The following is a 27,323-nucleotide window of genomic DNA, read 5'->3' as shown; positions in this document are numbered from 1 at the left end:
GTTTTTGCTTTGCATATATTCAAGTAGTTGAAAAATATGTTGTTTTGAATGCTGTCAAATGCCGGAGACAGTTGAAAGCAAAACAATAATTGCAATGCAAAATCAACAACTTTTTTAGTTGAAATCTGTTCGCGTCGCTTCAAAATGTCAATGAAAAAAACATCGATGGTTAAAGCGTTTGGTGAAATTGTGTTCATTCGATTTGAGAAATTTATGATAACAAGTGTTTATCTAACAGCTGTGTTGTGATAAAGTTAACCTTGTTAAAGATGAAAAAGATTTGGTTACAAATTAGAAAATGTTAATGAATGATCATCTCGTAATCTTTCAGATATGCGCAAAAATTTTATGCTTCAAATTCGACCATTGATTTACTTCCAGCAGAATTTGTTCTGATACTTCCAGCAGACTGTTTTACTTCCAGCTGTTTGATACCGATGATGATGTTCATGCATTAGCAATAAAACGCTTTTTGACATGAATTCAATGTATGAAAGTAACAGGAGCGAAGGGTTTCAAACACACAGAACGGCGCTCATATAAATTGACTAAAATTTTCGCAAATCAATAACATTGTTCGAGTTGATTCAAGTATTTACAATGTCTAAAACAAATAAAACCGATTTATTTTTCAACTAACAGAATTTTGTTTCAATAACAACACCAGTTATTTCAATTAAAACATTTGTTGAAATTGAAAGCTATGTGTCCTCACTCATTGACAGCATTTTTTTCAAACAGTTAAATTAGTTGTTTCAACCATCGTTTCTGCTAATCGAAAAACAAAAATGACAGTTTAGTTAAAACAACAATCGATTAGTTGTACCAAATTTTAACCAATCGAATTCAGAAAATCAACTAATATTCTGGTTGAAATGGGATCGCGGGTGGTTCCGTGTGGAGATTGTTGAATGTGTTCGGTAAGAAAATATGGATTAGGCAGAGCTGTGTAGAGTGCAAACAAGGACAGGAATATTTTGTTTTGCTTCTGTCTAATCGCGTTTCGAAATTCCCTGAGTTGATTTTGTCCAAAAATATTTTTAAGAGATAACAAAAAATAAATCGGTTTTGGAATTTCATCGAAGTTTTTCAGCTTTTGAAAATTTTTAAACTTCGAAAACACGGCTTACCCATGTTCGATTAAATTAAAATTTTGCTAAGGGACTTTTTTGAGATTTAAGTTCTAAACAGTTTAGGGCAAAATTTTGATGAACTTTTCCGGTTTCTGCATAATCGCTCTAAATAACACCTTCAAATTTCTAGTACATTTAACCTTGTTGTTCCGTAGCCGGAAGTCGGTTCCGGAAGAAATGCAATAGCAACTGATTGGACCATTTGACTTTCTATTTTAGCCTATATTCTGAAAAATGAAGTGAATTCCGTTTTCTGAGTTTTTGACCGGAATAGTGGTCAAAAACTCAGAAAACGGAATTCACTTTATTCCGGTACTTCCGGAACCAGGAACTGGGGACCGATATAGCTGAAATTGATTCGATTAGCCAGCAACTAACATAACCTACAAATTGGAAATGTTTTGAGTCACGGGTTGGTGGTTCAATGCATAGAACAGTGGTCTTACAAACCAGTTGACGTATGTTCGAGCCCCGACCTGGAAGGATTCGTAGTGTCAGTAGAATCGTAGCACCAGCCATGCAATGGTTCTGTACACTCTGAATCGGCTGCGAAGCCTGTTGAAACTGAAGATCAAATTCCACTACAGGAATGTAATACGAAGGTTTGATTGGCTTGAGACAAATTTTGAAGATTTTTTTTGCATGGCAGTTGTCAACCGCTGGTCAGGTGGCAACATTGGAAGTATGTTGAAAAACTCCTTATTTATTTGTAATATTAATACTATTCACGCCCTCAAATTTGAAATTTAAACTCAATACTACTAAATGTGAAATTTAGTTGTGAAATGCGATTATAGCAAACATATTACAAGTCGAAGATTATTATGAGTCAATATAAAAAAAGTCACCGGCAGTACACGAAAAATGATTTTTCCTTCCATCCTTTTGTCTATGAAAATCCGAAGGTAGCACGATTCCAGCTCATAAATGGCAGAGGGTCTCACACGACGATGATCGGAGCAGTATGTTGCCAAGGATGTCCAATATCGTAACCGCACCGGATGGCGGTTTTTTGCACATGAATGAAAAGCATGTCCTTATCGCAGATGCCACTCTGCCCGCACGGACTAAATTGGTTTGTGATGGACAGAGCAAAAAACAGCATACGTTTTTTGCCTCAAAACAAGTGTACTCTGGTTGGCAGAACCTATACCGAGGTAAATATGGAGCGAAGAGCACTATCGGAGATCGGATGAATGCAGTTGAAAAATTTACTCCTATTTTCAGTGTTCTGTGGTTGAATATGAGCCCGCCTCCGCAGAAACAGTCAACGGGACTAATTAGATTCGTGAGTTGCCGGTTGTGAGACAACCAAACTACTGTACAGGGATATGCACTGGTAAATTTAACAGCAAATGTTTCGAACAATCGGATAAAATTTAGTTTGACGTCCGGTTTTAGCGGCCACAAGTGAATTCCAATTGTCAGTAAAATTTCAAACGTAAATAATAAATGTTCATAAAATTCAGTGATAATAGCTTCTTAATATCCGTGTAAATCAATTGTGTTCACGAGTGTGGAATGCGGTTTGAAAATTATTCGTTGTAGAGGTGTGTTTCCTTCCACGTTGTTAGTAATTGAGAGTTTTGCTGTTAGTTATGAAACGAGTTCTAGTTGTTTATTGTTTGTTTTTTTTTTTACGAACTACCTCGATTTACGATGCCTTCATTTAGTTCGTAAATGGATGTTTCGGTGTACTATAAATGACAGTTTGCATCCAGAAAGCAGCTATATTTCACTGCATTCGTTTTCTTATCTCTCAATTTCATATGGACTAGATACAAGCACATTTGAGATGTCAAAGCTACATGTTGTGCAAACGTATCGAAATAGAGAGGATTACGTAAATTCAATTGAAATTGGCATACTAAAAGTTTGGCAGCCGAGTATAATAAGTTGGATTGTGTCAAGCACAATGCTCTTAACCCATTACAACCCGGGGGTTCCCAAATTTGAACCAAATGAGCAGATATCATCTATACCATCATATTTTGTGTTTAAGATCTTAGGAAATGCCAAACCATTATTAAACATTTTTTCCAAACGAAATTATCTTATGGGACAATACAGTACCAAAAAATTATAGGGGAAGATGGGGTAAAACGCACCCACGAGGCATAATGCACCTTTTGCTTTTCTCAAAAGTTACCAATTTTTTTCACTGAAACTGAAAGTCCGCCATGACAACAGATAACTATAAAATTTTTGTTGCGATGGTTAATTCATATCTGAAAAATTTTTAAAAAACCAATTATGTCTCTGTTATAAGTAATTTTTGATGTTCGTTCCATAGTAATTTTCTAGTGTGAGGAAGACGATTGTAATTATGTAACCAGTGAACTTTTTTACCAATCATTCGAGTTTCTAAAATTAATTCTAATACAGACGATTTTTTTTGCAATTTTATAGAAAAATCGTCAAATATATCATCTCATATTTTTGGGTGCAAAACGACCCGAATTGTGTGAGGCAAAATGCTCAAGAATTCGCTTACAAAAATTATCCATAAGTTATCAATTTAATGAATAATAGTGAGCAAACTTCCACCTGGCAAATATTTCGTCAACGAAAAGTCTAAAGCTTTCTTTAAGAAAAAAGAAGATGCTTTATGAGGGTGCATATTGCCCCGTGGTTATCATGAGCTTTAATCCGTTGTTTTAATGGATGTATAAAATAAAGTGTTATAATATGCCCCCCTTATGAAAACATTGAGATATTTCGAAGTGTATTAATATATTTTCCTCGAGAATGTGATTATTTCATTGCAATACGGTTATAGAACATAATTTTCAATGACTTGAATAGAAAAGATGAGAATTGATTGATATAAACACATTTTCTAAAACGACCACATTCTTAGTTTTTTTCGTTTGCCCTAGACATAATGCCCCAGCAGTCGTATAATATATCTCACAACAAATGAGTGGCATGACACACAACAAGAGACATTATACCCCCCAACAATGATGCATTATGCTTCTTGAAATGTCCATAAAGTGACTGTTTTGAGATAATCAGTATGTCAAAGAAATGGCGGATAAAACGCTTATTTAGTCGAAGCAAAACCTTACATCCAAAAGCTGCCAAATTTTCAGTTTTTTCATACTTTACTGCAAATGACAACTACCAAACTTACATAGCAGAAAGATCCTACGAAAAGATAGTGGTAGTGATAAAACTTTGGTTCAGAAAAGTCTTGAATGCTTAAGAAAGGAAGCGGGGCATTTTGGCTAGCAGGGACGCTTTATACGACTTTCCCCTACCTGTTGTTTAAGGTCATCCTGCCTCCACGATCGGGCGTCATGCCCCGCATATATTTCAATAGACAATTTTTAAGGGTTTTAGAAAATGAGATATTTCATGTATTTTTCAATGTATTCAGCGAGTATTTGTACGTAATTTTGAGAAATAATGATTACGGAAGATAGTCATGCATGAAACTCTTCCGTATTAATCTCTATAGTTAAGATATAGCTACATTTCCTTAGGGGGTGAGTTTTACCCAATCTACCTTCGTTTCGGTTTTTAGCGGATTGTTATTGATAATAAAATTATTTGTATATATTGTATTGTAAGCTGCAATAAACAACTTAATTTATCGAAGCCTTGTATTCAGCCTACCTGGGTTCGATTCCCAACCCCGCACAGAAGGTCGGAAGGGTTTTCTGGTCCGAAGTGGTGAATGACTTTAAGGTTAAAACCTGAGTAATCGAAAATAAAAAATAACTCCATTTGTTTCCATTTCCTCATTTTTAGGAAAAGGACTACCTATTTGTATTTGTATGATATTTGAGATATTTGTACGATTTGTTGGGAGTATCGTATGCTCATTCGATAGTTTTTTCAATGTTTAATAAGTTTTAGAGGTATTCATACTTCTTTTTGCCTTTCTCATATAGAAAGGTTATGCAATCACTGTGAAAACGGACTTTCGAACCGATTCAAATGAAAGGTCTTGTGGTCCCATATGAAATTCCTGAATATTATTTGAATCCGACCTCCGGTTCCAGAATTATGGGGTAAAATGTGCAAAAAATGTGATAATAAGTGCACTAACTTTTCTCAGAGATGGCTGATCCGATTTTCACAAACTTGGGTTCAAATACAGTCCTATACAAAATTCCTTAATATTGTTTGGATCCGACTTCCGGTTCCGGAGTTATGGGGTAAAATGTGCAAAAAAAAGAAAATATGTTTTCTAGCTTTTCTCATAGATGGCGTGACCGATTTTCATAAACTTAGGTTCAAATGAAAGGTCCTGTGGTCCCATACGTAATTCCTGAAATATAGGGTAAAGTGTGTTAAATATACAGTTTTTATTCCATCACTGAAAAGGACGAAAAACCGTAAAAAGTTTTCTAAATCGACCTCAAATCTTCTCCAATTAATAGTTTTTTATCAGCAGACGGTCAAACAAACCGATTTCGGATATTGTTTTCAGGAATCGAAGAAAATTATTTTGAAGAATATCACAGTATTATATATGATAGTATGATTGATATGAGAAAGGCATCATTACACCACTAGGTGGATTAAAACAGGTTTTTTAAGCTAGTGTTCTACTCCATGTTCACGTGTTCGTCCAATCCTAAAGAGTCCCTATCCTTATCACTATTTTTTGCAGCCATGTTTTTGAATATTCCACGTTTCGAAGATATAACGAAATGGATTTGATTTGGCAAAAGAGTTTCGAAAGACTTCAACTAATCAGAAACTTCTTATGCTCGAGTTTATCGGTTAACGATACGCTTTGGAAAAAATACTGCTGTATTATCCCACCGTATGATATATCATACGTTCAAATGTTACCAACAATCTTTTATTGTTTAACATATATTTTTGGAATTTCGCTACAGAAATAACTAATTTAAATCTTTGACAATGGTTTATCAAAAGATGGAAGAATTACCTTTTTGTTTCGAACATAAGATTCACACGAATATGTTGTTTATTTTTCTTTGGTCATTTGTGTGAACTTTGCTAGGTTATAATACAAATAAAACGTTGACACTTGAAATCAATTTTAATATACAAAGAAATTAGAAGTGTAAACCATCAACTAGTGCTCTAGTTAACTGTTAGGTATTAAACTTCTAAAGTAAACATGTATTCAAATATAGGAAGTTTTGGGTATGATAAATCATACGCTAGGACATAATGGGTTAAATTACACTGAAAAGCAAGCAAAAAAATAAAAAAAAAACTATTCTGAAAGTTCTCGTTGGGAACATTTTATTTGATGTTTGAAAAAGATTCTTTCCACAGATCTGCTAGTGATAGGTTCTGATGGTGTTTTGACAGCTGATTGTTTGAGTAGCTCTACTTTCTCAGTGGTAAAAGTTTTGTTACGATTAATGTGAGTTCAAAAAAGTATGGATAGATGAAAGCGGAAAGATTTATATTCCAATTCAGCCCACGTTGATAATTCAGTGTGGCGAGACTCAAAATTTGCGAATTTGTATAATTTTGAATTTTTTTTATTTTTTCGAGTTCTCGCATGGCTTATCATTATGAGTTATTTGCCTACAATGCCAACATATAATCAAATATTAACATAGTTATTTACAGTATAATAATGATTCAGGATAACGGATGATTTTTATAGGTAATCAGCGTTTTACATGGATGTATCTCACCTTGACCACAAATGATGTAAGACCGAATTGCCTTACGCAGTTGCATACGAACCATCCGCACGCCATTCCGGATACCGGGAAAAAAATCCGCCATACTTCCTTTTCGATGGAAAGAACTTCACCATATTTTCCCGAACGAACTGATCGCTGGTCTGCGGGGGAAGGTTATGCACGCGTACTTCTATGGCATTGTCCACCATGTTCACAGGGATTTTATATTTAACATTGTCATGATGAACAATGTGCACCTCGCTGTTAACCGAAGCGAAAGGAATTGCATCTCTTACACAGAGTTAGACGCCTTGTTGAATTGAATTTCATTTACATCTTTAACGTCTAGATGCATCATTCGTTCCTTAAGCAATATTTTAATTTCGGTTGCTGCTGGTCTAACTTTGCAGCGCTTGAAATCAATACAAATTGAATTTGGTCTTGTAGGCAAAGTTTCAGACTTTGTTAAATCATATTTGCCCATTTCGTACACTCTATTGTTCACTACACTGTATTGTCTTTGTTTCTGTCATCTCGACAGTAAGTAATTTTCGACTGCGTCGGATGAATACGATACGAACACGAACTGAAAAATTGACTTGTTACTCACAACACTCCTTTGTTTCTGTTGTATCGACCGTAAGCGGTTCATGTCGGTATCGAACGAGGCACGGAAACCAACTGACACGAAGCCATTGATAGGGTCTAACGGATAAAAAATAACTCCATTTTTGCGAATTTTTTTAGTGCTATCATCCAAAAACCTAAATTTAGATGTTTTGCATAATACAAAGCTTCATTCGTACACCATTTTATAATTCTTTTCGTGGATAAATGTTGAGCAATATGCCGGTGAAGGTGTACTTTAAAGGACGCTGATCCGCCACGAAGTTTCGATTGATTATTTTCTAGACCCCTACGTTTTGTAGCTGTAAAACATCTCCAAAGTAACAAATAACGAAAAGAAACCGTTATGTATTTTATATGTAGAAATTTGCAAAATTTGAAAATAATTAGTGAAGTAGGTTTTAAATGACGTGCTTTCAAGAAAAACGCGTTTAAAGTTGAATGTCTATAATATCGAAGGAAACAATTCACGCGTTTTGTTTAGAACGGCCAATAAACCACCTGTCAACTTCCACTTTCGAAAGAAATTACAAGCGAGCTATGAAAGATAGAGTATTAAATTTAACACCAGACGAATGAGAAAACTTTTCTCTGCCGTTTACTATTATGACTTACTCTCAGCGAGTGCCGAGTCATTCGAAATTACTCTTCAAAGTGAATGTTGATGGATGGCTTATTGGCCGTTCTCAAAAAAAAAGGCGTGAATTAATTTTTTTTCTACTAGGCGCGTGGGGTCTAAAACTTTAGAATAATGATATGTTTTCATTGTATTTCGTTTAAATAAAACATTTCAAGAATGTCTGAACTGACAGTTCGTGCTGGCATCTCATCAGACACAGTCGACAATTGCTTACGGTCGAGACGATAGAAACAAAGACAATACAGTGTAGTGAACAATAGAGTGTACGAAATGGGCAAATACGATTTAACAAAGCCTGAAACTTGGCCTACAAGGCCAAATTCAATTTGTATTGATTTCAAGCGCTGCAAAGTTAGACCAGCAGCAACCGAAATTGAAATCTTGCTTAAGGAACGAATGCATCTAAACGTTACTGATGTAAGTGAGATTCAATTCAACAAGGCGTCTAACTGTGTGTACATTATGTTCAAACGTGAAAAAGATGCAATTGCATTTGCTTCGGTTAATAACGGGGTGCACAGTATTGATCATGACAATGTTAAATATAAAATCCCTGTGTACATGGTGGATAATGCCATAGAAGTACGCGTGCATGACCTTCCCCCGCAGACCAGCGAGGGGTATGTTCGGGAATGTATGTCGCAGTACGGTGAAGTTCTTTCCATCGAAAGGGAAGTATGGCGGAATTTTTTTCCGGGTATCCGGAATGGCGTGCGAGTAGTACGTATGCAACTACGTAAAGCAATTCCATCTTACATCATTTGTGATCAAGACGGGATACATCCGTGTAAAACGCTGATTACGTATGAAAATCAACTGGTTACATGTCAGTTTTGTGAACAACCTGCACACTACGGCAAACCTTGCACTGAAACTGCAAAAAGGACATCTTTAAACAAAAAAAAGGACAACCGCCCAACAACGGAAACTAGTGAGCGCAGTACTCCTGTTGTACCATCAAACCCACCAACAACTGCAATTAATGCACAACAAGGCGCGTCTACAGCAACTAACAACCAACCCAAGAATGCGAATTACAAGGAAAACGAAGAAAAAACGGAAACCAACAACGATACCACCGATGCGGCAATGGAGGACGAGACGAGCCACGAACAAAGTGCCCCTCACTCATCGCAAGATAAAAATGGAAGCTCCTCTCCCCCTAGAAAAAGGGTGACAACGAGATCCAACGGTAAAAAAATTATTTTATCTAATAAAAACATGGCTCATTCGGCCACGTAAAGCTTGTACGCAAATTGGTCTGAATAAAAAAATTTTTTATAAAAAAAAAAAAGAATGTCTGAACTCTTGGGCTCGAGCGCCGAACTCATGCCTCTCCGCAGTATGAGAATACAATGAAAAAAAATGACTTTTCGTAAGTATTAGATCTTAGCCGCCTCTTAAATAATAACCACTGCTTTTGGAGAACAAACTCAAATTTTTTAAATGATTCCTGTAATGACCTTTTATCATAAACAATAGCCGAGAAAGATCTTTTACATACATATGCTGTCACATACGGCATCCGTTTTTTTAATGCTTCGAATGGCAATTAAAGAAAGTAAATATGAATATGTGATGTGAAGTTTGGAAGAGATTGTTTATGTTTTCGTCTGTCGATTAATTGTGTGGTGGTGTACACACGGCTCAAGACGAGAAATGTCTTTCCCCTCACAGGTGACAGCTGCGAACAGCACTGGGCGCACTGCGCACGAACACGCAGCGTATCCTCTTCCCTTTCGGCGGTCATTACAGTCGCGATTGCTGAAGCTTGAGGTGGTAAGTCGTACGTCCTTAAATCGAGTGATTCTCCCGTCCTCATTCAAGATGGCTACCATGTGGAGGGCCGGTTTCAACATTGGCGATCCTGCCAGGAGCTGGATTAAATCGTAAGCATGCAAAGGATGAGTGAAATCACTCGACATAAGGAATATTTTGAAATAAGAATCCAAATTGCATGATTGACTACCGAAAGTAGAGAGCAGGCGTGTTTGGGACAACCGCCATGTTTTATTCTGCGGTGTGCAATGAAAACCACCCAGACGATGAAGTTTGGCGCGTCGGGACGACCGCCGGGGTTTGAGCCATCCAGATGAGGCAGTTTGGCGCGTCGGGACGACCGCCGATGTTTGGACCGTTAGAATCGCGTAACGCGTAACGCGTAATGAACGTTAGATGTGCGTAATGAAAACCATATCTAGACTGGCGCGTCGGGACAACCGCCAGGGTTCAAACTGGGGGATGTGTAAAGAAAACATTCTGGAAGTAAAAGCTTGCGAGTTGGAACAACCGCTGAAATTTGAATATGGTTTTAAGCAACCTCCAATGTTCAGATTGATAAATGACGAGTTTCTGAAATAAACCACCCAGAAAGCCGAAAATAGTGAGTTGGGACGACCGCTAGCATTGTGGCTATAGGGAATCACAGAAACAATACCGTTATTGTTTGAAAGAAAGTCCATTTCGTTGGAGGGAAGCTAATTATCCATATCTGGTTGATAATAACGCAACTTTCGCGTTAAATGTCATTAGTTAACGACCCGCGATCGTTGAGGGAACGATAAAACAGACCTGAACCGACTCATGATTTCGTCATCTTTAATGTATATTTGTTTACAGATTCGTTGCTAAAATTTTGAAAAGGAAAATGTCAGGAGGAAAATACGTACGGTTGCACCATTCCGACGATGATGCTATCCAAGATGATAATCTTGAAATGAGCGAGTTTTCAGAGGCTGGGAGATTTGTTCGTGCTCCGGTATTTATTGATAACTTCGAAAATGTTACGGAACATGAGCACGATGTTAATCGAGTTGAACGTGACCTAAAACAAGAAAACGAGTTTCTGAAGAATCAGCTTGATGAAATGCAAAGGGTGATTCACGAGTTGTCTGCCGGGAAAACAAATAGTCAGTACCATAACGAGGGTACTGGTGAGGCAGAGAACAGCTGGAATTGTTTTCGAACTGAGTTCCCTCAGCATGGCGGGAATATTCCGTCGATTCGTTGGGATCAAATGAGACCATTCCCAAAAAACGTGGCCGCTAACAAAATGTGGGAAGAATGGACAAAATACATCGAAAATTTCGAAATTGCAGCATCTCTATCCAACGCTATCGATCCTGTGCGTCGATCATAACTTCTTTTCCTTTCGATGGGCGAAGAGTTGCAGGGAATCGTTCGAGCCGCTAGTTTAAGACCGAACTTTAACAATGCGGATTGCTACAGAGTGTTCATTAAAAATATTGAAGGCCATCTCCGTTCGATGACTGACACCGCAGCAGAACACGAAGCATTTTCTGGTATGCAGCAAGAAAAAAGTGAGACGGTAGTTGCATTCCATGCTAGGTTGATGGCTAAGGTCCGCCTATGTCGTTATAACGCGGACGATCAGGAACGGTTCGTGCGTGCTCAGCTACTAAAAGGAATGGCCAACCGCGAGTTGGCAAAAACTGCTAGAACATTTGGTTACGAAACAAGCTTTATTGTTCAATCGGCCACGCGAGACGAGGCATATCAAATAGAGACTGCGCAAGTAACTCCTACGTACGAGGGAACAATTCACCATATCCATGGAAGAATGCCAAATGTGCCAACAAAACGTCGAAATGACACCGATTATTCCGGAAACAGGCAGAGCAAACAGCCCAGTAACGACGAGCAACCGGGTATTAGCCGCAGACAATGATGTTCGAGGTGCAACCGTTGGGCACACAGAAACAGGCCCTGTCCAGCTCTAGGGCAAAAGTGTAATAAATGTGGCAAATTTGGCCATTTCGCCGCAACCTGTAGATGGAAACGTGTGAATGCCATTGAAGATGGTGCCTTTTCTAATCTGGTCACTGATACAAAACCTGAAAATAAAGAAGACGAGGTAAAATAATTGAAAGTTTGTTCTATTGCAAAAGAAATATATTCATTATTGTATAACGAACAGATAACCACTTTTTTTCTCTCTCTCTCTCTCTCCTTGCTTTGGACAGATCAGTGCATTAAATCTTGAGGATGTCTTGATTGATTGTTTGTTGGGTTCATCAGGTCCCATTAAATTCCTCATTGATACGGGAGCAGACGTCAATGTTATTGGTGGGCAGGATTGGATTTATCTAGAAAAGCAATCTATATCTGGTTTGCCAACATTAAAATTCTCCGAGATAGCCTACGATCGAAGTTTGCGAGCATATGCTTCGAATGCCCCGATGAAGATTGATTTCGCTTTTAGGTCGAAAATACAGGTGGTGAGGTCATCTAATTCAGTTATGGCCGATTTTCTGGTTGTCAAAAGTGGAAAGCGATCTCTCCTCGGAAGATCAACGGCCAGTGATTTGAACTTGATTTTTGTGGAAACTCAAGTGAACAGTTGCGAAATTACGAAACCCTTTCCTAAGATGCCCGGAGTAAAAATAAAATTCAGCATTGACAAAAATATCCCCCCAACCCGAAACGCCTATTACAACATTCCGGCTGCTTATCGTGAAGGTGCTCGACAGCGATTATTAGACATGGAAGCCAGTGGTATCATCGAAAGGGTTACTAAAGCACCGGAGTGGATAAGTGGAATGTCTGCGGTGGCGAAAGGGAAAGATGATTTTAGACTGGTTGTAAACATGAGAGCTCCGAATAAAGCCATTAAGCGGGAATATTTCCGCTTACCTATATTGGATGAAATGAAAATAAGACTTAACGGGGCCAAATATTTCACTAAACTGGACTTGAAGAATGCGTACTACCATCTAGAACTGAGTGAGGAATCACGGGATCTCACAACATTTTTGGCGGAGAATGGTATGTTCAGGTTTACTCGTCTAATGTTAGGAGTAAATTGCGCTCCAGAAATCTTCCAACGTGAAATGAGTCGGATTCTCGAGACCATTAAAAATAAAATAGTTTATATAGATGACATACTACTTTTTGCGGATACTCTAGACGAGCTACACAGAACCGTAACTAGGGTACATACAATCCTAAAGTTGCACAATTTGACCCTTAATACTAGTAAGTACGAATATGACAGAACTCAAATCACGTTCTTAGGACACATGCTAGATGAGAATGGTTTCCATATTGAAAAAAATAAAGTTAATGCTATTCGGAGATTCCGAAGACCTATGACCGTTTCAGAGTTGCGTAGTTTTTTGGGCTTAGCATCGTTTGTCAGTCCATATATACGAAATTTCGCCAATATTTCAAATCCCTTATGGTCGATAGCTGGATCAAAATTATGGAACTGGACTGATCGACAAGACAAAGCTTTTATCAAACTAAAAGAACAAATAATCCACTGTACCGTTGCATTGGGTTATTTCTCGGAACAGGAGAAAACCATTCTATACACGGGTGCTTCACCAAATGCGCTAGGGGCGGTGTTAGTTCAGGAAGGCTCTGGTAAGCGCCCTAGAGTAATAAGTTTTGCGTCGAAGGCGTTAACAGAAACAGAAAAAAGATATGCTCAAAATCAAAGAGAGGCCCTTGGCGCAGTCTGGGCTGTAGAGCATTTTTCGTACTTCCTGTTGGGGAGACATTTTACGTTGCGCACGGATGCATCGGGAGTTGCTTTCATACTCAAAAGAACTCGTGAGAACACTAAAAGAGCGTTGAACCGAGCAGATGGTTGGGCACTAAGACTGAGTCCATACAATTATTCGATTGAATATGTCAAGGGTGGAGATAACATTGCGGATCCATCGTCTCGATTGTATCAAGGAAATGACGGTCCGTTTGATGATTCTTCTAGCCCCTGGGAAATCGCACACATTCAAGCAGCTAAGGATAGTTTTTTGACAGAAGATGAAATAAAAAAATTTACTTCGGAAGACGAAACGCTTCAGCAAGTTATGGAAGCAATGGATTCTGATAATTGGCAAAAACAGTTGTGGAGATTCCGCGCAGTATCGAATGATTTATGTAAGAGCAATGGTTTGCTGTCAAAACTAGGCTGTATCGTGATCCCACAAAAGTTGCGTCGAAAGACCCTGGAAGTGGCTCATAGGGGCCACCCCATGACAGCTAAAATGAAAAGTATTTTACGTGAGCGCGTTTGGTGGCCGGGAATGACCACAGATACCGAAGAATTTGTAAGATCATGTGAAACATGTGTTGTAAATGGCAGACCGGCAAGACCAACTCCTATGCAGCGAACATTGGTTCCGAAAGCAGTATGGGAGACAATAGCCATCGACTTCAATGGCCCGTATTTGAAATTTGGAGGGATATCGATATTAGTAATTATAGACTACAGGTCAAGATACGCAATCGCACGACCGGTAAAATCGACATCTTTTGAGAACACAAGAAAAGTCCTCGATGATGTGTTTAATAAAGAAGGTTTCCCAAAAGCTATCAAGTCCGACAACGGTCCACCATTTAACGGTGATGATTATAAAACTTACTGCAGCCAAAGAGGCATCAAAACAACATATTCCACGCCTTTTTTCCCGCAACAAAACGGTTTAGTGGAAAATTTCATGAAAGTTGTAAACAAAGCTATGTGTACTGCTTCGTCAACAGGGAACAATTTTAATGATGAACTTCAAGCAGCTTTGAATGCTCATAATTCTGCTTCTCATTCTGTTACTAGAATGGCCCCGGAAGAGGTGATGTATGGGAGAAAAATTCATCGGGGTTTGCCATTGTTGAACAGGGGAAAAGTGGACATCGACGAGCGGTTGTTAAATGCTAGGGACACCGAGGCAAAACTTCATTCCAAGCAGTATGAGGATGCTCGGCAAGGTGCTCGACCATGTCCAATTCGTCGTGGAGACACCGTGGTAGTTGAACGACTATGTAGAGCAAAAGGAGAACCAAGATTCGATTCTACTCGATACACAGTGGTTAATGAAGATAACGGTAACCTAGTTCTGAGCGACGAAAGTGGACGACAAGTTCCGGCCAATTTATCGGACTATGTTAGAACACTAGAAATGTAAGTGTATGCGATACTCACGAGTCAGCTTTCTGGATATAAATCTATCTTGTCCAGCGTGTAATTTTTTTTTCCCATGAAATCGCGGAATCGGTTTGATTTTTATTTGGTATCAGATAATTGTTATGTCAGTGCTTAGTTTAATTCCATTCAACCTAAAATAAAGAGAAGTTTAATACTAAATGAATTTCACTTACCTTCAAATACTGGATCAATCGTCGGGAAGTATATTTTGCCATTCTGCTGTGATGCACGTGGTGTTTAATACTTAGCAAGAATGCCAGTGGTCTTGGACGTCTTATCTAGATAATACAAAGGAAAAGGATGCCAGGAAACATCCTACCGGAATGGTCACGCAGAAGTTAGTTCGTTCAAGTCGCACTGTTAGCGGTGTTAACTGGAGTTGTTTTTGCAGAAATGACCATAAAAAATCGGAAGAAAGGAATTTTATATTTGCTATAATTATGAATACATATGCGAATGATACATATATTCTTAAATAATCTGCTTACTGGAAAATAAGACCGTGATTAAAAATGTGAAGTGGCATCCCTGTTCGCATGATTAACTGTGGACTAAGGTTGTCTACCCACTAAAACTTGACTGTAGTCCTCTGGATATGAATAGCAAAGCTAATCAGCACAGTAAAAACAAATTCCTATTTTTTCTTTTTTTTGTGATGTGTTAGAATATCGAAACTGCGTTTTGTTTAAGTAGGGAGAGAATGTGGTGGTGTACACACGGCTCAAGACGAGAAATGTCTTTCCCCTCACAGGTGACAGCTGCGAACAGCACTGGGCGCACTGCGCACGAACACGCAGCGTATCCTCTTCCCTTTCGGCGGTCATTACAGTCGCGATTGCTGAAGCTTGAGGTGGTAAGTCGTACGTCCTTAAATCGAGTGATTCTCCCGTCCTCATTCAAGATGGCTACCATGTGGAGGGCCGGTTTCAACAAATTGCATTTGCTAGAAGTCGGGTTGGCGGTTCAATGCATAGGACGCTGGTCTTACAAACTAGTTGTCGTATGTTCGAGCCCTGACCTGGAAGGATTCTTAGTGTCAGTAGGATCATAGCATCAGCAATGCGCAATGGTTCTGTTCACTCTGAATCGGCTGCGAAGTCTGTTGAAACAGAAGGTCAAATTCCACTACAGGTTATACTAGGGGAAGGTGTTCGGTTGCCGGCACCTCACCACAACTTTTGACAAAAAGCAGATCGCGTCATTCCGACAAATGTAATGTGTGTGTAATAGCAGCACGTCCTTTTTGTGCTGAATATAGAAGCAAATAGACGCTTGTACTTTTTGCTACGTTCAAAACAAATTTTAGTTGAGTGAATATCAACACAAAAGTTTTTTTCTGACTTTTTTCATAGTATCATAAATTGAAGAGCATCAATCGGAATGGTGAGTTAATTGAATATGTATGAAGTGAAATCGATCTATTTTGTGATTTAATACCGGATGCTATCAAAATATTCGCACCCAAAGATTTTGTTTTGCCATTTTCAAAATGTCTACCGATTTCGGTTACCGGCATCCCATTTTTTTCGACAAATCGTGAAAAATTGTCAGTGATATGCAGGCTGCTGTCAAGATAAAGCAAGTCAAAGTTTTGGCCAAACACCTAGCTGCTCATACAGCAGATGGACCGGCTAAGAAAAAACGTTGAAGACCGGCCAAATCAACACCAAAGGCGCCACCATCCAAATCATCGACCAAGAGAGCCAAGGCGAACAATGAAAACTTTTGTTCAAAACGCTTCCAAAAAGAAAAATTTCTGTTTTTTCTTTAAATAACTGCAGTCCTTGCTTATATTTTTCCATTTTCAGTGAAATTTCTTGGGGTGCCGGTAACCGAACACCTTTTTTGAAATGGCCGAAATGTATCCCTTTAGTAAATTGATAATAACTTTTTTTCAATCAAATGAATCAACTTAGTTTCTTAATCAGTTGTTATCTAGGGACTTTAGCTTTCCACTGATGTATAGACGTCCGCATAATGTGCACTAAGTCAGAAGTTATGCGTAAAAGGGTGCTGGTAACCGAACACTCTCCCCTACAAGTTTGAAAATGTTTACGGAAAAAGTAATCAAATCAAATATTTGCTCTCTCGGAATCTAATCTGTAAATCTTTTGAATTTTGCCATACAATTGTTTTTAAAGGGCCTTCCATTCCCGTGAATAAATGTCGGGATTATCCAGCTGCTGTTATTCAAGTATATTAAATCTTTGTGTTTTTCAGAAATAGTTCGCAGTCCTACGTCAAAAAGTGATATCGAGATAATCGGTTTCAGCAATTAAGGAAACTTGTTGAAAGTTCGATTACCGCCTTTTTCGTATCGGAATGAAATACCGAAATTTAGTTTTGTTACTAAGATGATGATACGAACTAGGTGTCTTTGATGTACAGGATATAAAATCAAAGTAATTTTATAGCAAATAATGTAACCAAAAAATGTAGATAAATTATTTTGAATACCGGAAAAAGAATTTCATTGAGTTCATTTAATGACGAAGAGCATCCCAAAAGAATCGTATAACGAGGCTGTTGTCAAAAGCCAAACAAGCGAAATTGTAAGAAATATTGCTGTCAGTTTACAGCGAGACCCGCAAAGCACCGAGCCTTGCGGAAAAACCGTATCCAATCATTCGAAAGACCGACCGACCAGTTGAACGTGTAAAGTCAAGAGGGTAATTGGGGTAATTGTAAACGGAACATCAAAGAACATCTCTCCTGTTGGGCGTGACGTTTGCACAGCCTGAATTAATGCTTTATTTTGTAATCACCCGCCAAAAAAACATAATTAGGCTTGCAAACCGCGTAAGATTAGAGCGTACGATTTCTTCTTCCCCTCTAGATTGACGAAGGTACCGATACCAGAAGGAAATAATTATCGATGATTAAATTTTCATCCCGAGTTTCTTTATCTTTAATTATAGTTGTTTGTCCTTCTCCGGTCGTTTATCAAGATATGAATTTATCGCGCTGAATTTGAAGTAGACTTAAGTTCAACTTCGACCCCGTTCAACAATTAGGAACTTGTTGATTCGGAGTAACGGCATGATGTTTTCTCTGCTTTCATACTTCTAATGGCTTACGGCTCGCAAGTTTTACGGCAATCGATTGATCGGAGACAGGAAATTGAGGCGGGGAGTTATTCAAACTCAATAAATCGATAAGTCTGATTGTGTTTGAGTGGTTTGTTTGTATAGTAATTGGATTTATTAGAATGTTTGTTCGTTCTGAGAAAATTGTTTACTATTTTTAAAGATTATTAAAGTTTTTTTTATTTAAGTTAGTATATAGATTTTTGTTAGTTCATGAACTATTATTGATTTTAATAACCGAAGCAGAAGCCATCATGCTTTTGTTTTCCAACGAAATAGTTTAATAAAACAATTTGTTATCTAGACTAAGTTTCTCGTTATTTTTATCACAGTGTTTATATTTTGTCCTAAGGATATTTGTTACTAGAACGTAATCAATCTTCTAAGCCAATGTAACGGAACTGGAATCGCAACGGATGTAAATAATATTTACTTTTGTGACACCCTCGCAAAAAGAAATCATGCGGAAAATGACATTTTGTTCGATTCTTTATACCATTTGATAGCAAACTATCCTCTGTCACATAAATCTGCTGGAATGATATTTGATTGTGTTTTCAAGTGGAAAATGTTATTGATTGCATAAAAAGAGAAGTGTTCCACTTATCATTCATAGAGATCAGAAGCTTGGAGTAGGAAAAAAAAATAAATAAAAAAGGGATTCTAGACTGACACAAGCTCGATCTGATTAATATTCAAACAATAATTGGATTGGATTCTGTTTGTTATTCATGCGAATGTACTCTAATTACGATTGTTTTGATTGGACGAAAATCATGAAACAACAGCAGTTGTACTGCAAATCAGATACAAATTTGTTTTTCACAGGATACTGCGCTCATCAATCTTTCTAGTGAAGGGTAGCGAAACAAGGTTATTTTCGCTTTGCTCCAATTGATCATTCGTTTGCTGTCAGCTTTTAATCCAAGCATACAGGTTTTATTTGTGTAGTCGAATGAACACGTTGGGTTTTGGATGCCGTGAACAAGATGTATCGCGACGTAGAAAAATATTAGTTTTCGCTTTACCATCTTCCAGGAAACCTGAAAACGGTGTTTACTTATTGTCCGATCCGTCTCCAGATGCTTCAGTACAACTTAGGTTTATAAAATAAAAAATCTGATTATTTTTTGATAACCTTTAAATGCGCAATGTTATTTTTTTTAACCATGTTTCATGTTATGTTGTTATGAAGGAAATGAAAATATCGACATGTTGTGATATGAAAAGCCTATTAAAACACTCATAAATATGATATTGGAGCAGAAAATCACATTAGGATTATTTTGTTTATTTGGTATTGGTGCAGTACTTTCGACGGATTTCGGTTGAGAATATTGCATATGGTGTAGAGAATATTCATTCAATGCGTTTCCTACTATTAAGTTGGTTTGTAAACACCACTAACAGTTTATTGGGATTATATTAATTTCACTGCACTATCGAGTTTATGGAAAATCATTGTACTGTTTATCATCTGACACTCCGCACGAAAGCTTTGTTGAGAACTATTTTGTTTTCTTGTAGAAAATGGGAGACAAACGACGAAGCTTTGGAGCAAGTTGAATTTCTAAAGTGTGGAAGGAAGTGTTCTAATATACCCCAATATGTAACATCCTAACTCACAGTATTCATTAGCTGATTGTATGAAGCAGGTGTTGACAACCTTTTGTATCGAAAGAGTCAAAAACTGCAAATTAAAATATTTATAAGTTCTTAAAGAGCCACAAAAAATTAAACCAAGAATAAATTGTACTTGCTTCAAAAGAGCTTTTGATAAAAAAAATGAATCAACTCCAAATATACTGAGGTCTCTTTTTACGCCGGGAATACGTGTTAACGCGTACAAAAAAAAAACACCCGCAAAAAAGGCGCAAAACAAAATCACGTGACTTCGGAAATCCGCGTAGCTTCAGTAATCCACGTAAAAAATCCGCAAAACTGAAGAAAATTCACTAATAGTACTGTTGTTGTACCGTTGAATTCCACTATGTTATATCACGTCATTACACTCTCACAAAGTCACTATTTTCACAGTCACTATTTTTCCGAAAGTGTTTCAAACGTTATAATACAGATACGTATTTCGGAATGCTATTTGCATCCTTCTTCAGTGTATCGGTTTTATAAATAGCATTCCGAAATACGTATCTGTATTATAACGTTTGAAACACTTTCGGAAAAATAGTGACTGTGAAAATAGTGACTTTGTGAGAGTGTAATGACGTGATATAACATAGTGGAATTCAACGGTACAACAACAGTACTATTAGTGAGAACATTCTACTAACAGCTCAAACAGAAATTTAGTGAAGAAAATTTTTTCGACGCCAAATGTCTTGGAAATGCCTGAAACATCGAGATCTGGTGTAATCTAAAAAAAATCGTTTGAAAAATAAATCGAAAATTTTGCAGGTGTCAAAGAGTTGGCTTAAAAAATTCGGGATAACACCAGATTTCGACGTTTCATGCATTTCTAAGACGAAACAAAAAAACTTCGCGTAAAAAAACCTTTTACCTTCGGAAATCCGCATAACAAACTACATAAAAATCCTCGTAAAAAAGATTTCAATGTGGATCTGGGTACTATTTGTATTGAGAGGATTTACTATAAATGCAAGAGGGGTTTTGAATTGCTGAAATCTGCCAAAAGATCACTTTTAATTCAACGGTCTGAGTATCTTCTTCGAAAGTAACAAATTTTCCTTAGAAACAAACCATAACCTAGGTTACCTGTTCCTTGCAGTTTGAAATCCAACTCTTTCAATTTCGTCATGCACACTTAGATTTGATTTTTCTGTTCGGTAATTTTTTCAATGAAAAATTTTGGAAACATTATCAATTCTCAGGTATATTCAATTTATTTTACAGAAATTTTGCGAGTTTTTACAATCAGTTCGCCACAAGTAGTTTAACAGAATTCTATAAATAAAAAAATACAAATTTCCCGATAAAACTGAATAATCGCCAAGTACAGTAAAAAATACCGTATGAAATGTAAAACTCACGAATAATCTTCGATAAGTTGTCATTGATTCAATTTACTGTTGAATCGTGATCACTTTATGCATTTGTAAAGCGTGAAATTCAGGCGTAATGATTTGTTTCTCTGAATTTTTGTTGATAAAACATGCGATAAAAAGTTGGTGGAAAAAAATACAGACATTCTATCGAACTAGTGCTAGTGTTTAGACTTTTCCAATCAATGTTTTCACTCAGTCATTGTGAAACTGAGCATAAATAATGCTTACATAAGGAACTAAAGAGCCACAGCTTCACTTCCAAAGAGCCGACGGTTTTCGACGCCTGAGATAGAGCAAAATCTACTGGCAAGCAAATTTTCCATTCAGTTCTCGAAACTAAAGCTTTGGTAAAATAGAATCTCCCGTAGTTGCTCTTCGTGATTGATCGAATGAGTGAAATTGTCCAATATTCGTTAGCAGCTTCGTGTAGATTTTCCGGGTGCGCGTTTTGTGAACTCTCTGCTAGTGTTCGTTCGGATTTGGGAAGTCCGGTAATCTGGTTCGTTTTTTGGACCTCTAGACGAAACTTTGCAAAAAATTGATTCACAGCCGAAGAATAGCCTTTAAGGGGTTACTTACACCACTGTAGAATTTTCAAAAAATCGGAATTTTTTTTTCGTTGCAAAAGGTCATGTACGATCTTAAAAATAATATTCCAAAAGATGAAAAGCGGGAAAAATTTCTAGATGTCTTAATTTCGAATTTTACCGCGAGACTCCGACTATTATACTCCGAGCGCCTTTTGTGTTCAGAACCACGATTTTTGAGCTGGCCGGAAACATAAGTCAAGTAAATCTTGACCAATCGATTCAAAAAAATTACAGAATTTTCTTGATAGTTATCTCCACAGAGGTACGTAGGGGTTTTAGAAAATTGTGGATATTTTTTCATGAACAATTTTGTGATGAAAAGATGCGGTTTTAGTTTTCAAAGGGCTGCCATCTTACAGAAAATCAAATAATTGAAAAACTCCTACGTACCTATATGCACACTATAATATGAAATTAGTAAATGTTTTGTTTTTTGTTCTAGATTAAAAATTGCGGGAGCTGGATTTCCGGCCGTCAAAATGCAGCACTTTCGCGGAAATGTCGCCAAGTCGTCATTTTGTTTTTCAATTTTTGAAACTGATCATTTTTTTGTATTTAAATATACATATTAAAAATTGCTTTATACAAAATTAGGATTACTCCATTTTTTGGATCCCAAAATATTTCCTCAAAAAAAACCCTTCTCTTTTTTTTCTACAGTGGTGTAACCCCTTGAATGAGTTTAGATTTGTGGAAATCGACTCAACCATCTCCGAGAAAATTGTGCGGAGAGAGAAAACTCGTTTTGCCGTTTACATCACTTATACCATTATATCTCCGGAGCCGAAAGTGACAGAAACTTGATCTTTGAACCCAAAAGTAGGAGCCTAAGCTAGTTGAAATTGGTTCAGCGTTTTCGAAAAAAAAATGCGGAGAGGAAAATCTCATCAAATGTCAGTTTCTCCAGTAATTTTATAACCTGTCTATAGAGAAAGGCATAAGGAGTGTATCGAAAATCCACAAATTTTTCTTTCAAATTATGAGCTATCCACAAATTTTTCATTCAAATGTCATAATTTACGACATTTTATTTAAACTAAAAATACATGCTTTATTGTACGAGGCTAAACTTGAGCATAATAAAAATCGGATGAAATTTGAGTTATTCCTTCGCGAATTTTCTAACTTTTGATTGAACGCTCTTCATCAAGTTCCGGACAAGTGTTGCATCACATTTTTTGGACGCTTGAGTCCAAATTTTTTTGAACTCCTGCATGTTCTCAGCTGCCTTACCAGTCTACTTGAAGACCCTCTTCACGATTGCCCAGTAACGTTCGATGGGTCGAAGCAGCGGGCAATTTGGTGGATTGATATTTTTCTCATCGAAATTTATACCCTTTCCCGCAAGCCAATTGAGAGTGGTTTTGGCATAGTGAGCCGACACTAAATCCGGCCAAAACAGTGGAGGTGTACTATGCCTCTTCTATAAAGGCAGCATTTATAGTTCCGGGAGTGTAAAAAATGGTTGACTTCAAACTTCACACTCGCTTCTTGTAGGTCTTCAGGTGATTTCGCCTCTTGATACACTGGATCAATCCGACACTCGATCCTGCTTTTTTGGCCAAATCACGTATTGACATTGATTTGTTCCCACTTACCACTTCCTGGTCCAGGTTCGGGTTGGAAGAACCGGGTTTTCTGCCTCGTCCTGGTAGCTCATCCAAAGAATAGTGTTCATCAAACTTATTAATGATGGTTTTAACACTGGCATGATGAATTCCAATCCGCTTCGCCAATTTTCGCATAGTAATACCCTTCTCACTTAGCCATGTGTCCAGAACCTTAATTTTAACTTCCTTTTCAATACGCGACATTTTGAAAACGCAGAATTTCAACCGCACAAACAAGTAAACAAACGAAAACTGACAGCCAAACGCACAGCATGCTGTGATCTGAGCATAAAAAACCTGTTTTAATCCACCTAGTGGTGCAATGATGCCTTTCCCATATCAATCATACTATCATATATAACACTGTGGTATTCTTCAAAATAATTTTCTTCGATTCCTAAAAAGAATATCCGAAATCGGTTTGTTTAACCGTCTACTGATAAAAACTTTTAATTGGAGAAGATTTGAGGTCGATTTAGAAGACTTTTTACGGTTTTTCGCCCTTTTCAGTGATGGTATACAATTTTTAGCACACTTTACCCTATATTTCCTGATCCGGAAGTCGGATCCAGATGAAATTCCGGAATTACGTATGGGACTACAAGACCTTTCATTTGAATCCAAGTTTGTGAAAATCGGTTCAGCCATCTCTGAGAAAAGTTAGTGCACTTATTTTCACAATTTTTTGCACATTTTACCCCATAATTCCGGAACCGGAAGTCGGATTCAAATAATATTCAGGAATTTTGTATTGGACTACAAGACCTTTCATTTGAATCCGGGCCTCGGTTCAAAAGTCGGTTTTCACAGTGATTGCATAACCTTTCTATATGAGAAAGGCAAAAAACATCACAAATACATGCGTACAACACAAATGTATGTCGATAGCTTATTTTCGTTACACTCCTTAAAGTAAAGTGAAGAAAACAATCATTGAAATTTTTGAAAAAAAATTGAACTTCTAAACAATTTGCACTCATTTATCATAGAGTTGTGCTGTTCGACATAAATACTTTTGTAATAGTCGATCAAAATGTCTGATTGTTTTAGGGTAGATCGAAATCAATACTATTTCCAGGTTTGTTTTAGCTTCTCTACGTTTTCTATTCGACTCTGTGCATAACAGTTTATCTCGTTTTGTTATGCCAGTTCAGACAGTGCTGAGCGAATAATTCGACTTTTTCTACTATCGTCGACGATTCCCTAGTTATCACGAGATAGTTTTGAAGTACACATGCAGTGTTCAAATTTACATTAATTGTTTTTTCGTTGTTTTGGAATGTTCATTTATTTTCGCAAAATCATTTGAAAGTGCATTATTAATACTGATGGCTTAAAATATAAACCCATTCTCTATTTCTTTAATTTTAATGCTCCAACCACCGAATGAGCACCTTTTCGTGGTATTTCCGCATCATATTTTGGTGTCGGTTTTTTTTATTATCTAGGCTGTTCCTAACTCTTCCTACGGTATCCTATTCCGACGGGTAATCGATACTAGCATCCGGCCCGAGTCTAATTTTACCCTCCAATTAAGACACAGTCTCATGAATTCATCAGACCGACACCCAAAGCAGCGTAAATTTTACAGCTTTCGATTGAGCCCAGTGATGCATGGGAATTTGAATACTCTTGAAACTTCCAATGGATCCTATTTAATAATTACTTCCGAACGCTTTGTTTTCGAAATTAAACACTAAATAATGTATTGCAGCAAAATTATTTTCTGAAATAGTAACTTTTCGGTTGTGAAAAAAAAAGGCCAATAGATTAAAACGCAAGCTAATTTTCATGTTGTAATAAATTGATCTACAAAAAAATGAAAACTAAGATCCATAAATATCTCCTACCATGAGTTCACGCAGTATGAGCTTCAAGAGATTTCTCTCATAAATACACTGCCAAATGTCACTCGTATGAACAAGTTCGTTCTATCCCCAAAACCACATTCCTTACACTCGGTTAATGTGAGATTCTATGAAAGACAAAGCGCTTCGAGCTCACTTTGATGGCACGAAATGTGGTCGGGTGTTGTGTTGCAAAGGCAATCCAAGCAAGCAAATTTTAATTGAAAAGATTATTAAGAAGATAGTACACAGCGTGGTGTGTCTTTAATATTGCGGGGATTTTACCCCTAATCTATTTCAGTGACGGTTGGGGTGGATATTAACAACTTTTTTTGTAGTGTCGGTTTTGGCTTGAAATATTGACGTGTCGGAAAAAATGTTCATTTCACACACAATTATGCTATACTATAAATATATAATTATAGATTGCCTGACTACAACTTTAATTTATTTTCTCGTAACGAATTTGGTGTTCGTATTACAGTCAACAAGTGTTTGGTGCTTGTTCCGTTTGCACTTTTGCTTAGGTATGTATCTGTCGTGATGCCGAAGCTACATGAGAAGTACCCATTTCGGATCGGGTGTCGTACTAAGTGCTGCATGAACTTGTATCCTCTCTGTGACACGGCCATCGGAGTTTCTTCCATGTTACTTCTCTACTTTATTTCTGGGGTGCTTGAAGAGTGATTTTTCGCAGTACACGATGTGGCACCATACCATAATCTGTTTGCTGTTGGGATATCCTTTCCCGGAAAGGGATATGCTTCAGGCGAATAATCGGAAGCAAATCAATAACAGCATTAAAATTGATTTATTTATTCTGTTGTTGCTGAGGCGAAATTTCGTCAGTCACTCTGTTTGTTATTTATCAACACTCAACGGGTTACAGATTGAGGAAGGTAGACTATCGAAATGACGAAAACTGGAAAAAAATGATCGGAACCTACACCCCATAGACACGATCTGTCTCATGAAGTATTGACAACTAACAACATTAAAATTTCAACGATATTCCTCCCTCCCATATCTCATAAATTGTTAGTTTAAAATGTTTCGAAGCAGCTTGGAAAATGAAGAATAATCATTGTTAAGTACAGCTCCATTAGAGAATAGAAATAAAATCATTTGCCTGGATGGAGAAGGTTACTCTAAGCTGCACTAGTGCCGTTGATCAATTTATTGCTAACAAGATTGTGCTCGCTCGAGTGGATTCAATAGACGAGAGGAAATTTTAAATTAGCACGCGATTCAATTCGCATTTTTCTCTTCGGCCAACTGTCTGATACAAGCTACGATGGTACATCACTAGTACATCTCGAACCAGCACTAGATACGGTGTATTGCTTTCCATTTCACAGAGCGACAGGCTTGATTTTGGATGCATCTTCAATAAACATTGATTGATTCTGAAAAGTCAGCTTTGACGATTTTTTCCCTCTTTTTTCTACCGCCTTTCCGTGGAACTGAAAATTGAATATTAACGGTCCTTGTTGATCAATTCAAGCATAATATCAATGGACGATTCACATCCATTGGACATTTCGTTTTAGTCGTTTACCTAAAAACATATTATTGCTCTTTGTCCCTCACTTCCAGGAAATGAAGAAAATCTTTTTCCGGCAACTATGGACGAGCAGGGTGCGGAAACGGAGGGCATTCAGTACGACAGGCTAAAATACTCCGACCCGGAAGCCCTGATGCGTCATCTCTACTACACTTGTATGGGAAACAGCTCCAGCAGCGGGTCGACTGTAAAACAAGGTATTTTTGTATCCTTTTCTTCTTTTGAGATGGATTTATTGTTTTAGATGAAATAATGATCATTATATTCGGATAAATTGTTTGAATAAAAAAGGATAAGGGAGTGACGCGTGTTTTATCAAACAGTTTTGAATTTTATTTTTGCGATGATTATGTAAATTTTTAGTTTCAAGATTTTTTTTATGATTCAATAGACAACATGTCTTCAGTTTTGCAAAGAATAATTAATTTGAGTATCAGAGAAATCATGAACAAGGAAAAATTAGAGGAAGAATCGAAAACGGCCCTTTTTCGGACAAAAATGTTCTTAATTCACCTAACGGTGAGATGATACCTTTTTCTTATTAAACCGCATGTGTTTTTACATAAAGTTTGATTAATTATATGAAAAAAATTCAGGTTTGTTCAAACTTTTGGAAAATTTTCAGAATCT

General features: G+C 37.3%; 1 protein-coding gene across 2 annotated transcripts in view; it reads left to right on the top strand.

Moving 5' to 3' along the window:
* Positions 1 to 27,323, top strand: part of LOC131427870 (calcitonin gene-related peptide type 1 receptor) — a 97,670-nt gene that overhangs the window by 17,885 nt on the left and 52,462 nt on the right. Inside the window, exon 2 of one of the 2 annotated variants that reach the window (XM_058591423.1) lies at positions 26,726 to 26,890. The exons of the other annotated variant lie outside the window; for it this stretch is intronic. Coding sequence (XP_058447406.1) covers positions 26,726 to 26,890 — 165 coding nt within the window. The remainder of the gene's footprint in view (positions 1 to 26,725; positions 26,891 to 27,323) is intronic. 2 annotated transcript variants of the gene reach the window in all.

Source organism: Malaya genurostris, chromosome 2, assembly GCF_030247185.1.
Source record: "Malaya genurostris strain Urasoe2022 chromosome 2, Malgen_1.1, whole genome shotgun sequence".
NCBI lineage: Eukaryota > Metazoa > Arthropoda > Insecta > Diptera > Culicidae > Malaya > Malaya genurostris.
The sequence above is the reverse complement of the archived record's forward strand: the minus strand, read 5'-3'. Positions and strand labels throughout refer to the sequence as shown.